The sequence below is a fragment of the Panthera tigris genome, chromosome A3 (genome assembly GCF_018350195.1).
Source record: "Panthera tigris isolate Pti1 chromosome A3, P.tigris_Pti1_mat1.1, whole genome shotgun sequence".
Lineage (NCBI taxonomy): Eukaryota > Metazoa > Chordata > Mammalia > Carnivora > Felidae > Panthera > Panthera tigris.
The window spans coordinates 79,262,099-79,275,042 of record NC_056662.1 but is presented as its reverse complement, the minus strand read 5'-3'; the positions used below and the strand labels follow the sequence as shown (position 1 = coordinate 79,275,042).

General features: G+C 36.8%; 1 protein-coding gene across 19 annotated transcripts in view; it reads left to right on the top strand.

The window, feature by feature from the left end:
* The window catches only part of FAM161A (FAM161 centrosomal protein A), a 71,016-nt gene that overhangs the window by 20,063 nt on the left and 38,009 nt on the right, over nt 1-12,944 (top strand). For 17 of the 19 annotated variants that reach the window (XM_042981466.1, XM_042981478.1, XM_042981472.1 and 14 more), the window contains 2 exons: nt 1,943-2,042; nt 9,777-9,931. In XM_042981466.1, coding sequence (XP_042837400.1) covers nt 1,943-2,042; nt 9,777-9,931 — 255 coding nt within the window. Of the gene's footprint in view, nt 1-1,942; nt 2,043-9,776; nt 9,932-10,370; nt 10,947-12,944 lie in introns of those variants that run through there. The other 2 variants (XM_042981484.1, XM_042981477.1) reach the window with 1 other exon arrangement.

Here is a 12,944-nt window from a genome sequence, read left to right as displayed (position 1 = left end):
TTTCCGGATTAAGTTGCCATCGGTTACTTAAATTCAACGTACACACATTCTCATTCACACTCACCTCATGGTGAGAACCACCATATGTACTCACCTCATGGTAAGGACCATAAAGCCATATTGATGAATTGAAACATTTCATATTGATTGTGGCCATAGTTCATAGTTGTAATTTTATGTTAGTATCTAATCTTTTTTTATACTTTATACTTTTTTTTTTTTTTTTTTTAAGTAGGTTCCATGTCCATTGTTGGGCTTGAACATGATACAACCCTGAGATCAAGGGTCGTATGCTCTACTGATTGAGGTAGCCAGGTGCTCCTTCTTTATACTATTTTTGATTGCACAGTACAATATTGAGAAAAATCTTTTTTTTAAGTTTTTAATTTTAATTTCAGTAAACGTAGAAAAATTTTGATTCACACAAAGCTCTTTTTTAATAGCTTGCCATGTAATCTAAGAATATTCTTCAATAAATAGATATGTCACAGAGCTTTGTTCTGAGGTCTGCGTGAAATCTAATATCACAAATTAACACACTGATGTTAAATAACATCAGTTATGTGTGTCAGTTAACACGTGTGTATAAATGTTTAGTGGTGTGTATTGCATTCCGTTGCAGTTTGAATATAAATAAATAAAGATATTTGCAGAACCCCTTCACAAACACTGGAATTCTGCAGCACAAAGTTTGAAAACCAGTGTTCCAGAGGAACATTTTTATGTAAAAATGTTCATGTTTAAGTAGGAAAATATCTCCCCCTAAGCTGGGTAAGTAATATGATTAATTAATTTTTAATCTGATTTATAAGTACCCCCCAAATTATATTTGCTTTTATTTTTTATATTTTATTTATTTTATGACTTTATTTTAGAGAGAGAGTGCAGGAGTGGGGAAGAGAGAGAGAAAGAATTCTAAGCAGGCTTCAGATTCAGCACAGAGCCCAATGCGGGACTCAATCCCACAACCCTGGGATCATGATTTGAGCTTAAATCAAGAGTCGGACACTCAACCGACTAAGCCATATGGGCACCCCTGTATTTGCTTTTAATTATGAGTATTCCTTTTTAATTGTAAATTTTTATTTATAATAATAATTATATTCTTTTATAATGTATATTATGTTTATATCCCTTATAATATATATCAGTGTAATTCAGTGATAGAGGGAGCTTAATTTGATGAACTTGAGCAATAATTTTTAGAAATATACTGTTCACCCTAAGAAAGCAAACTGGATTTTTCATAATACCAATCTTGTGTATAATTAAGCATAATTAGCATTTTATAGTACAATTATTTCCTCTAATCCATGAAATCTTATTATCTTGGTAAAGTTAGTATATTTTACATAGAGGAAATAGCATAGTTTAGTTCATTATAGGATCTTATCCAAGTAGTAAGTACATTTATTGTGAATTTATGTATTTTGCTTCCTTTTTTCTATATGTTCTATTCCCATAGTCCCCATTTCTCCCCTGACCTACTCCCATTTAATTCACTCTGCCACCGATTTATAGGAGATCTCACTTATGAGGAAAAAGAAGGAGCAAGGTCTTGTTTTTCAGAAGAAATTCCTTAAAGAAAAGATATCTAATTTGAACTAAATTTTCTTGTTTTTTTTCACTTACAAATGAGATAAGAGGGTGTTCATTCATCTCTTCAGGCCAGTTTGAAGCATTTTAATACATAATTTTTTAAAAATCTTGAAGATTTCAGAAACATCAGAGTATCCAGATTGTTCCCAGTATGTAAAGGTGTGTTCTCACAACCTAGGATTTTTATTCTGCAGTCCATAAAAATTTACCAGTGTAGGAAAGGAATTGTGGTAAACTGTAAACTGTGCTCATAATTTAACTTCTGATCTGTCGTCTAAGCTAAATGTTATATGTGCAAGTTATTATTTCTTTTTAAAATGCTGTTCCTTTTATTTGATTTTAGAAAGAGTGAAAAGGAAAGGATGAGAGAATACCAACGAGAACTAGAAGAGAGAGAAGAAAAATTAAAAAACAGGCCGCTACTATTTGAAAGAGTTGCTCAGGTTGTGTTTGTTGGAATTTAAGAGCTACTGTCAGCCTTTTTTTTTTTAATTTAGCATCTCTAGCTCCTAATTTACAGTCCATTTTTCTTATATGTTGTATACAATTTATTGAGACATATTATTGTTTCTGTGACAGCTTCATCAAATCAGTCAAGTAAGTTTTTGCTCAAATCTGAGCATTGAATCTTGTTGATAAGACATGTCAGCTTGATAACATGCTGCTAATCCAGTCATATTCAAAATGTTTCACAGCCTGTTTTTCATGGCTGGTCTTTTCTTTTTAATACCAACTTAGCCGGATATTAAGGTGAGCCTTCATGATACGATTTGTAAGTCTTTGAAGAATTAAAAAATGAAACAAAATGCTAATGGAATCAGATTTATTTCTGCCAGTTTTTTTTCCAGTTTCATTGAGATATAATTGACTTAGAGCACTATATAAATTTAAGGTGTACAGCGTAGTGAGTTGGTAAACATATATTGCAAAATGATTACCACCACAAGTTCAGTTAATAACCATCACTTCATGTAGTCACCAAACTTTTAGGATTCACTAAGATCTAAACTTTTAGGGGTTACTCTCTCAGCAGCTTTTTAAAAAAAATAATATATATTTTTAAAGTTTATTTATTTTTGAGAGAGAGAGAGAGTGAGAGAGTGTGTGTGAACAGGGGAGAGGGTGAGAGAGAGAGGGGGACAGAGGATCCGAAGTGGGCACTGTGATGACAGCAGAGAGCCTGATGCAGGGCTCAAACTCACAAACTGCAAAATCCTGACCTGAGGCGAAGTTGGAAGCCTAACAGACTGAACCACCCAGGTGCCCCTCTTAGCATCTTATACCTTAGCATATATACCATACAGTGGTATTAACAGAGTCATCATGTTATACATTACATTCCCAGTACTTATTTATCTTGTAACTAGAGGTTTATGCCTTTGACCACTTTCATCCAACTCCCTTGGTAACCACAAATCTGATCTGTTTTTCTATGAGTTTCTTTTGTTTTTGCTTTTAGATTCCACATATAGTGAGATCATACAGAATTTGTCTTCCTCTGATTTATTTCATTTAGCATAAAGTCCTCAAAGTCCATCTATATTGTTGCATATGGCAGGATTTCCCTTTTTATGGCTGAATAGTATTCCACTGCATATATACCACATTTTCTTTATCCATTAATCTTTTGATGGACACTTATTTTGTTTCCATATCTTGGCTATTGTAAATAGTAATGCATTGAATGTGAGGGCACAGATAATCTCTTTAACATGGTGATTTTGTTTCCTTCAAATAAATACCCAGAAGTTGAACATTGCTGGATTCTATCATATTTCTATTTCTATCTTGTTTATTTTAATGTTTATTTATGTATTTTTGAGAGAGTGAGAAAGAGCAGGGGAGGGGCAGAGAGAGAGGGAGACAGAGAATCCCAAGCAAGCTCTGCATGGTCAGTCCAGAGTCTGACATGGGGCTCGAACCCACAAACTACAAGATCATGATCTGAGCTGAAGTCAAGAGTCGGACATTCAGCGAACTGAGCCACCCAGGTGCCCCTCATATTTCTATTTTTAATTTTTTCAGGAACCTCTGTACTGTTTTCCATTTACAGTCCTACCAACAGTACACAAGGGTTCCCTTTTCTCTACCTCCTCACTAGCATTTGTTATCTCTTGTCTTTTTGATATAGCCATTGTGACAGGTGTGAGGTAGTATCTCATTGTGGTTTTGATTAGTATTTCTCTGATGACTAGTGATGTTGAGCATCTTTTCATATATCTGTTGGCCATTTGAATATCTTCTTTGGAACAATATTCGGATCATTTGCCCATTTTAAATTGGATTATTTGTTTTTTTGCTGTTGACTTGTATGAGTTCTTTATATATTTTGAATGTTAACCCCTTATCAGATAAGTGATATGCAAATACTTTCTCCATTCAGTACATTGCCTTTTCATTTTGTTGATTTATTTTTTAAGTGAGTCTGTAATTTTCATTCTTACCTACAATTACTGAAAGCACTTCCTTTTCCCTGGAAAAATAATTAGATCGTATGGACAATGAACGCTGATTTTACTAAATTTGTTCTCGGTTTTATAATCTCCCCCTAAAAAATATTTGTCAATTTCACATCCCTCTCAAAAGGGAGGTGTTCTAATGGGTGACATAGTTTAACAATAGACAGAATCACTGGAGGTTACAGGTGTGAATTTCAACCTGTTACATTTGGAGCTTCCTGTTAGCATTATAGGATTCTTCTTCTCAGTGACTCACTGAGGACAGAGACATGTATTGTAACTGAATTTACACATTACAGCCTCTCAAAGTTATGGGAACCCTTTACTTACAGATTTGTATATAATTTTATGTAATGCTTTTCATTTTAAGGGGTGGGTTTCTTTTTTTAAAATCTCAGTTTCAACTTGGAAAAATCATCATAAGCTGTTCTATTTAGCATAAAGTGATTGACTTTTAGCTCCTAAAATAGTTATTTCCAGCTCCCAGCTGCAGGTTTTTATGTCTTTGTCTGGTGGCTCTGTCTACAGAGATTTCCCACAGGTATCTTACATTCATCTTGCCTGAAACTAGATCTTCCTCTTTGATTTCCTATTTTTATTGGACCATAGTTTTGGTGATTGGGAACCACTTTGCCTCTCCCTCTTTCAGTTGCTACTGAGAGACCTGGAAAGTTTTCTTCCTAAATAATATTTGGACCTGCCTTTCTCCATTCCCGATGGTGAAATGCGAGGTGAAATCTCTATTGTCTCCTGTGTGAGTTATTGTAATGGTTTGACTCATTTTCCTGCCTTGCTCTTTGCAAAGCCACCCATTATATCTTCACTTTACTATTCCCGTTCCCTTGCCAAATCTTAACCCTGAATATGTAGTAAATAACCTCTGATAACGATGATGATCATCCATTTTCACTGATTCCACTCGTTCTCATTTTCAGTGAATGGTATCAAGAGATCTTGGGGCACCTGGTGGTTCAGTGGGTTAAGTGGCTAACTCTTTCTTGGTTTTGGCTCAGGTCATGTTCTCCTGGTTTGTGAGTTTGAGCCCTGCATCAGGCTCTGCACTTAAGTGTGGAGGCTGCTTGGGATTCTCTCTTCCCTCTCTCTCTGACCTTCCCCTGCTTGTGCCCTCTCCCCCTCTCAAAATAAACTTTAAAAAACTAAAAAGAAAGAAAGAAAGAAAGAAAGAAAGAAAGAAAGAAAGAAAGAAAGAAAGAAATCTTGTCACCGACTTCTTCAAACAATATTACAAAGTGGGTATTCCTTTTTTGAAAGTTTATTTATTTTTGAGAGAGAGAAATGCAAGCAGGGGAGGGGCAGAGAGAGAGAGAGGGAGACCCAAGATCCAAAGCAGGCTCCACGCTGTCAGCACAGAACCTGATGCAGGGCTCGAACTCATGAACTGTGAGATCATGGCCTGAGCCAGTCAGAGGCTTTGGCCTCCCAAAGTGGCTATTCCTATATTACAGAGGAAAAAGCTGAAGTTCAAAGAATGTAAGTAGTAAGATTCATAGTTAGTAATGGAACTAGGGTTGGACCCAAGTCAGTCCTTCCAAACACTTAACACTAAGCTGTCCTGCTTTCTCCCAGAAGATAACCCCATGAATCTTAGCATGTATAGATCCTCTACTTTCTGATCCCTGTTAACCTCTAAAGAGGTTAACTAGTTTCTTTCAGAAACTTTTCTTTCAGATCATACCAGACTACTAGCTTCAAACTTGAAATCTTTGTTGATGCTGTTTCTGAACACTCTTAGAGCTTCTTCCTATTTTTCCTCCTGATCTTTCAAGTCTTCCTATAAAATCACTTCTTGAATTGTTTCCCAGGTTGGATTGAGTACCCTTTCCTCTGTTTTTTTTTATTACCCTCAGCATACCTCTGTCTTTGCTCCTGCTACATTGTGTGGGAAATTATCTGTTTCAGGATCTCTCTTCCCTTCTAGCTAGTTACTTTTGAAGGTTGTGGTCAAATCTTTGTATTCCCAGCACCCAGCACCTAGGAGAACATCTGGCACAGAGATGTTAAGCATTTGTTGAACCAAAACTGAACTGTCATGATCAAATTAGCCAGATAATGACTTCTCATTTTGGCGGGGGGGGGGGGGGGGGGGGGGAGGGATTAGCCCAGGCTGAGAGCGCTGCCCTGAACTATTAGTGATGAGTCTCAGCGTGAGTAAGCCGTTTTGCCATGCTTTGAATTCCCAGTTTCTAGGCACAGAGAAAATGAGGCAAAGTAAGTAGTCATGTGAAATTAAACCCATGAAGAAGTTTTAAATGTTGAAAACATAGGTCAGTTTCATAGCTGATGCTACTTCCGCCGCTTCTGGCCCTAACATATGCTGTTCCCTTTGTCCAAAACACTTTCCTGTGTCTATACCCACTACCTTCCATGAGGACTTGTTACAAAATAAGTATTCAGTAATTAAATAAATGACATAATTGATATAAATGAAACTTATGGTTATGAAAAATAAGTACTTTCCCCCCTTCAAATGAGGGCACTGATTTGTAGACAAACTCATCATTGCATGTTATTTTGGTTTCCTGTAGAAGAAACACTAGTTTTCTTTTGCAGTATTTGGTAGTAAAATAAAATAATCATAGTTATTTTAATTGCTCCTTTTATTTCATTGTCTATAATTCTTTTGCATGGTGAAATGCAAGGAAGAAATGTTTATTTCAAAATTTATTTTTTTTATTTTTTTTAATGTTTTTATTTATTTTTGAGACAGAGACAGAGCATGAGCAGGGGGAGGGGCAGAGAGAGAGGGAGACACAGAATCTGAAGCAGACTCCAGGCTCTGAGCTGTCCATGCAGAGCCCGACACGCGGCTTGAACTCATAGACTGTGAGATCATGACCGAGCTGAAGTCAGACGCTCAATGTACTGAGCCACCCAGGCGCCCCAGAAATGTTTGTTTCAATTAAGAATAATTATACACTAGGGGTGCCTGGGTGGCTCAGTCAGTTAATTGACTCTTGGTTTCAGCTCAGGTCATGATCTCGTGGTTCATGAGTTGGAGCCCCACGTTGGGCTCTATGCTGGCGGTGTGGAGCCTGCTTGGGATTCTTTCTCTTTCCCTCTCTCTGCTTCTCCCCTGTTCTCTCTCTCTCCCTGTCTCTCAAAATAAGTAAATAAACTTAAAAAAATTTTTAAAGAATAATTATACACTATTCACCATGATATAAAATATTAAAAGGTAATTAATTCTATATATAGAGTGACTGGCAGTGACTCACCATTGCTTTGGTTTTGTTAACATAAATTAGTACAATTTTTTTCTCGCTGCCTGTTTTGCTGTGACTTTTGCTGCTAATTAACAGCTGTTATTTCATAAATTCACTCACAACTTTATGCATTATCCCCTTATTAGGGCTAATTGTGGTCTTCTTGCTGCTGTTGAGTTATTCTCTAGCAGAGTAAGCCTATGATCCAATGCAGAACAAACCGTGTTGTCCTGTTTCTTGGAAATCACAGGGTTTATTAACTGAGTAGATGTTAAATTAAATTCTAAGCCAAATTCAAATGAAGACTTATGAGTACTAACTTTGGTATCATTTTAATATCTCTTCTATTTAATTTGTTTAGATCAGCATATACTGTTCTTAATGCATTTAAAGTTAGGTCTGGGGTTTCCTTATTCTGCTTTACATTCTTTGGGGCATAGTTCTTATCTTCTCACTTTGCCATGACTTTCAGTTCCTCGAGGCTTGTCTGTTGATATTCATAGCCTCTGAATGCATTTTTATTTACTTTTCCAAAAATTGTTTTTAATCATAGTGGGTGGATTTAGTAGTGCTTTTTCAGTTTTTCAGAGCATCAGGAAATCACCAGTGGTAGTTTATCCATTGTAATCGGTCTTTGCTATTTTGGTTTCTCCCACGAAACACTAGATGCCATGTTCCCTCATTATACTGGAGTCCGTAGACACCTGCATTGCTGAAGTCAGGTTTAAGCCACCTTCAAACTCCAGGATGACCACTATTACTTAGAGAAAGCAGCATGGTGGAGTGGAACAGACCTAGGAACTGGTCAAGAGACTTGGTTCTATCGCTCATTATCCTTGTGACCTTAAGCAAACTGCTTAACCTTAGTGGGGGTGGAGGGAGTGTCTTAATTTCTTTGTTTGTTATATTTGGGGGTAAGACTGGGTACTCTCCCACACTCTTTCCAATATGGGATGCCACTGGGGCACTGGAACTAGTGTATTCCTAGTCACCTTGCTTTAGTTGGAGGTCCAGATGGCAATTTTTTCCTTTCCTTTCCTTTCCTTTCCTTTCCTTTCCTTTCCTTTCCTTTCCTTTCCTTTCCTGTCCTGTCCTGTCCTGTCCTGTCCTGTCCTTTCCTTTCCTGTCCTTTCCTTTCCAGAAAGAGAGCATGGGTAAGGGGGGAGAGAGAGAGAAACAGAGAGAGAATCTCAAGCAGGCTCCACGCTGTCAGTCCAGAGCCTGACACAAGGCTCCAACCCACAAACCGTGAGATCATGACCTGAGCTGAAACCAAGAGTCAGTTGCTTAACCGACTGAACCACCCAGGCACCCCCCAGATGGCAATTCTTGGCCCTATACTAGTTCATATCCGCTCATAGGAGGTAAAAGTTGACTAAAACTGGGGCACTAGCGTGAACCCCAGTCATCTTGTGACCCTGGAAAGCCTGTGGTCTCAGGAACTGTGATGACTCCTAACTTGCTTCAGGTATGAAAGGGTCATCTTAGCTCAGCTCCACGGGTCCCAAAGCCAGGAAACAACATTCTGGAGATTTGAACACAGATCAAAATTCTTATCCTTCTTGCTGTATCCATTGCTTCCTCCAGAGTAAAGACAAGAACAGTGATGATTTTATCATCTTTGATGGATTAGAGATGTGGCATGTAAAAAGTAGAAATTATAGGAGGTACATAAAATGAAAGAAACCTCTGACAACTATCATGAACTTCTTTTCTTCCTGATTTTTCCAGATATCCTTGAACATAAAAGCCTATTTTTAAAAATATATAAAATGGGTATAGTGTAAAGAATAACTATAGGTCAAAATTCATGTGGCTACCACCCAGGTTAACAAATAGAATGTTGCCAGCACCCCAGAAACCTTGTGTGCCCTTCCCAGATCGAAACCCTCCCCCACTCCCTGGAGGTAACCACCATTGTAACTTCTGAGATAAGCATTTCCTTGTTTTTGTCATTACTGTTGTTGTGTTTGTTTGTTTGTTTGTTTGTTTTTGCAGTTTTACCTTCCTATGTACCTATCCCTACAAGTATAGTTTAGTTTTGCCTGTTTGGGAACTTTATGTAAATGAATCATACATTCTGTATGTATTGTCTAGTGGTTTACTTCTTTTGTTTAGTGTTATGTTTGTGAGATCAATCCATGTTGTCATGGACAACTAGAGTTCACTCATCGTCATTGCTTTATTTTACTCTGTTGTGTGAATAGACCACTATTTAGCCATCCTGTTATTGATAGGTATTTGGGTTGTTTCTGGTTTGGGGTTGTTACAAACTATATTATCTGGAACGTTTTTGTACATGTCTTTTGGGGCACATCTGTAGGACTTTCTCTGGGAATATGCCTGCAAGTGGGTTTGCTCGTCAGAGGGTCTGCCTGTTTCCAGCCAACTGTGATTATTGAATTTAATTTTCACTGGAGCTTTTAACCCATACATCTTTAATGGAAATTTAAAGTCTTTTGTTCTCATCTAAAAAGGTTTGTCTTTCCTATAGAAAAATGCAAGAATGGCAGCAGAAAAGCATTATTCTAACACCCTAAAAGCAGTAGGACTATCTGATGAGTTTGTTTCAAAGAAAGGCCAAAGTAGAAAAATATTTGAGTACTTCAGCAATCAAGAGATGAAAAGTTTCACTGAAGATAAAGAAAGGTAACATATATAAGATGTCTAAATGGTTTACCTTTGAAATAATTCTTACCTACTGGAAAGCATAAAACTGTTCTGTATTTTTAAAAGATCTCTTAACCTAACATATGTGAATTGTTGTAAAACATTGATATTTTAACATTTGACACATTCAGAACATTACATGGTGATGAGGTATCTTGTTTTTAAAGCAGAATAATTTAAATTCTGACTGACATAAATAATGAAAATAGTTAAGATGCTTTCAAATGGAGTTTTGAGAGTCAATCAAGGTTTGAAATAAGTTAGTTCCCAATTGACACTTTTATAGAGTTTTCTTGATAAATCGGAGTTCGTACACTTGAGGAAGACTGACTGCTTGATGGCATACATTGCAAAGAGTTTGTTGACCTTTAAACCAAATCATTTTTCCTGTGAAAGATTGATACATTTCTTCCTCCAGCCTTAATGAAGAAGAAAAAATAGAAGAAGGAGAGAATGGGGAAGAAAATTATTTTATTGATACCAACAGCCAGGATTCTTACAAGGAAAAAGAGGAAGCTGATGAAGAGAGTGGAGAGGAGAAATCTGTCAAGGAGTAACATGGAATCAGTAGGGTCTCCTGTCTGAGCCCCTGCAGTCAATTACAGCCTTGGGCATTAGCATCCATGCTCGTGGTGTTCAGAACATCAGTGGGAACCTTGTGATATGTACAGGGCTCTTGAGCAAAGTCATGTGTAGCCTGAAAAGGCCAAATCCAGCCAAATGAATGGTTTTTGGATCAGTTAGAGTAAAGCTTTGGCTATTCAGGTTTTTTAATCGCTACATATAGTCTGTAACTTTGATCTCACTTGTATTTTTAAAAAGCATTTGAGAATCACAGCTGTCACAAACTGATTAGTTATAAAAATATATGTTACTTCCTTATTTGGGGTGGAAAAAAATGGCTTAGCATTGAGAGCAGAGAGAAGTATTGGCTTTTGGTGATTTGAAAACATTTTTCTCGGAAGCCTGAATCAATAAATATCTTAAAATTACACTATTTGCCCATTCTTTTCCTCTGCAATACATCTCACAAAATGAATCCTCACACTTGTTTTACTGGGTATTTTAAGTCTTATCTGAGCCATTTTTTTAAAAATAATAAAATACAGAAAAAATACATACTTGCAAATTGGCATACATTTCTGCACTGAGAGTTTGCTGTTAAATTATCCACACTATATCATTACTTTTTCTTTTTATCCCTAGTCTTATTCCAAATTATTTTTGATGTGTAAATTACTGGAAAAGTTTTTATATCAGTATTTTTTTAATTCTGTGTATTATGATGGAAATAATTGTAAGCATCTGAGTTATAATCTTAATTGAAGGTAAATATGAACCCTGTTGTGTATATGATGAAATTGTGCATAATAACTTGTTCAAGGAAAATCTCCAAAGAAATTCATATTTAACTCCTTTTTATTTTATTATTAAAAAAATAATTTTTTAAATGTCTTATTTATTTTTGAGAGAGCACAGTCAGGGAGGGGCAGAGACAAGGGGACAGAGGATCTGAAGTGGGCTCTGTGCTGACAGCAGCGAACCAGATGCGGGGCTTGAACTCACGAACCTTGAGATCATGACCTGAGCTGAAGTCGGACGCCCAACTGACTAAGCCACCCAGGTACCCCAGATTTTTTTAAAAATATTTTTTTAATGTTTATTTATTTCTGAGACAGAGACAGAGCATGAGTGGGGGAGGGGCAGAGAGAGAGAGGGAGACACAGAATCCGAAACAGGCTCCAGGCTCTGAGCTGTCAGCACAGAGCCTGACGTGGGGCTTGAACTCACAGATCGCAAGATCATGATCTGAGCTGAAGCCGGACACTCAACCAACTGAGCCATCCAGGCGCCCCAAGGTACCCCCAGATTTAACTCTTTAATACTTGACCCAGTTGTTCTCAAATTTATATACACAATTGCAGACATATTTTGTCTTTCTGCAATTATGGTAATTTGAGTTTATGAATCTATCATTTTTCCTCTCTAAGCAAATTTTTGTTTTAAAACTTCAAACCAGACATAAAGATGTGATAGGATAAGACATTTTCTTTTCTAAAAACAACCTCTTTTAAAGAGGATGAACTAGGGGCGCCTGCATGGCTCAGTGAGTAAAGCTTCCGACTTTGGCTCAGGTCATGATCTTGCACTCTGTGAGTTCAAGCCCTGTGTCAGGCTTTGCGCTGACAGCTCAGAGCCTGGAGCCTGCTTCAAATTCTGTCTCCCTCTCTCTCTGCCCCTCCCCGACTCATGCTCTGTCTCTCTGTCTCTCTCTCTTTCTCTCTCTGTCTCTCTCTCTTTCAAAATTAAACATTAAAAAAAAATTTTTTTTTTAAAGATGAACTAATTAAGGTGTATAGAATAGCAGTGATTCCCAACTGGAAATTTATGCTTTTAATTAAGATAAAAGGTGATTTTTCTCAAGGGCACATGTTTACTTATAATCCCTTTCCTATCATTTGTTCCAAAACTATTTGTCACTATAATTAGATTGTAAACTCTTTGAGAGTTGGCACCATTTTAAAATTCATTTTGTATTCCTTTAATATTTTGTACAGGATTGTGCATATGGTAAGCACTTAATAAAGGCTTGAATAAGTAGATGAATATGGTTTTTAATTATAATTATTTTGGCATGAGTACACAAGGGATTTAAAGCATCTCCTTTCTAATTTATTGAAAGCCTGTGAAACACAATCCACATGTTGTAATATTTAAAACATGACTTGCTTCCAAGGATTTTCTCCTCATTCTGTCCCTTCTCAGTTTCATGGGGACACTGTGGGACTTGGTTTTAGTACCAATGTTCAGCTTTCTTTTCTTTAAAAATGGGAATAATGTCTATTTGGGTAGCTGTAGGAGGGACTGGATGAAATCATGTATGGAAAAAGCTCTTTGGAAACCAGGCTACTCAAATGATAATGTCAGAAGACAGAATATTCCTGAATAAACTTTTAACTTTAACTAACCATACTTTTATTTCAACTAGCTA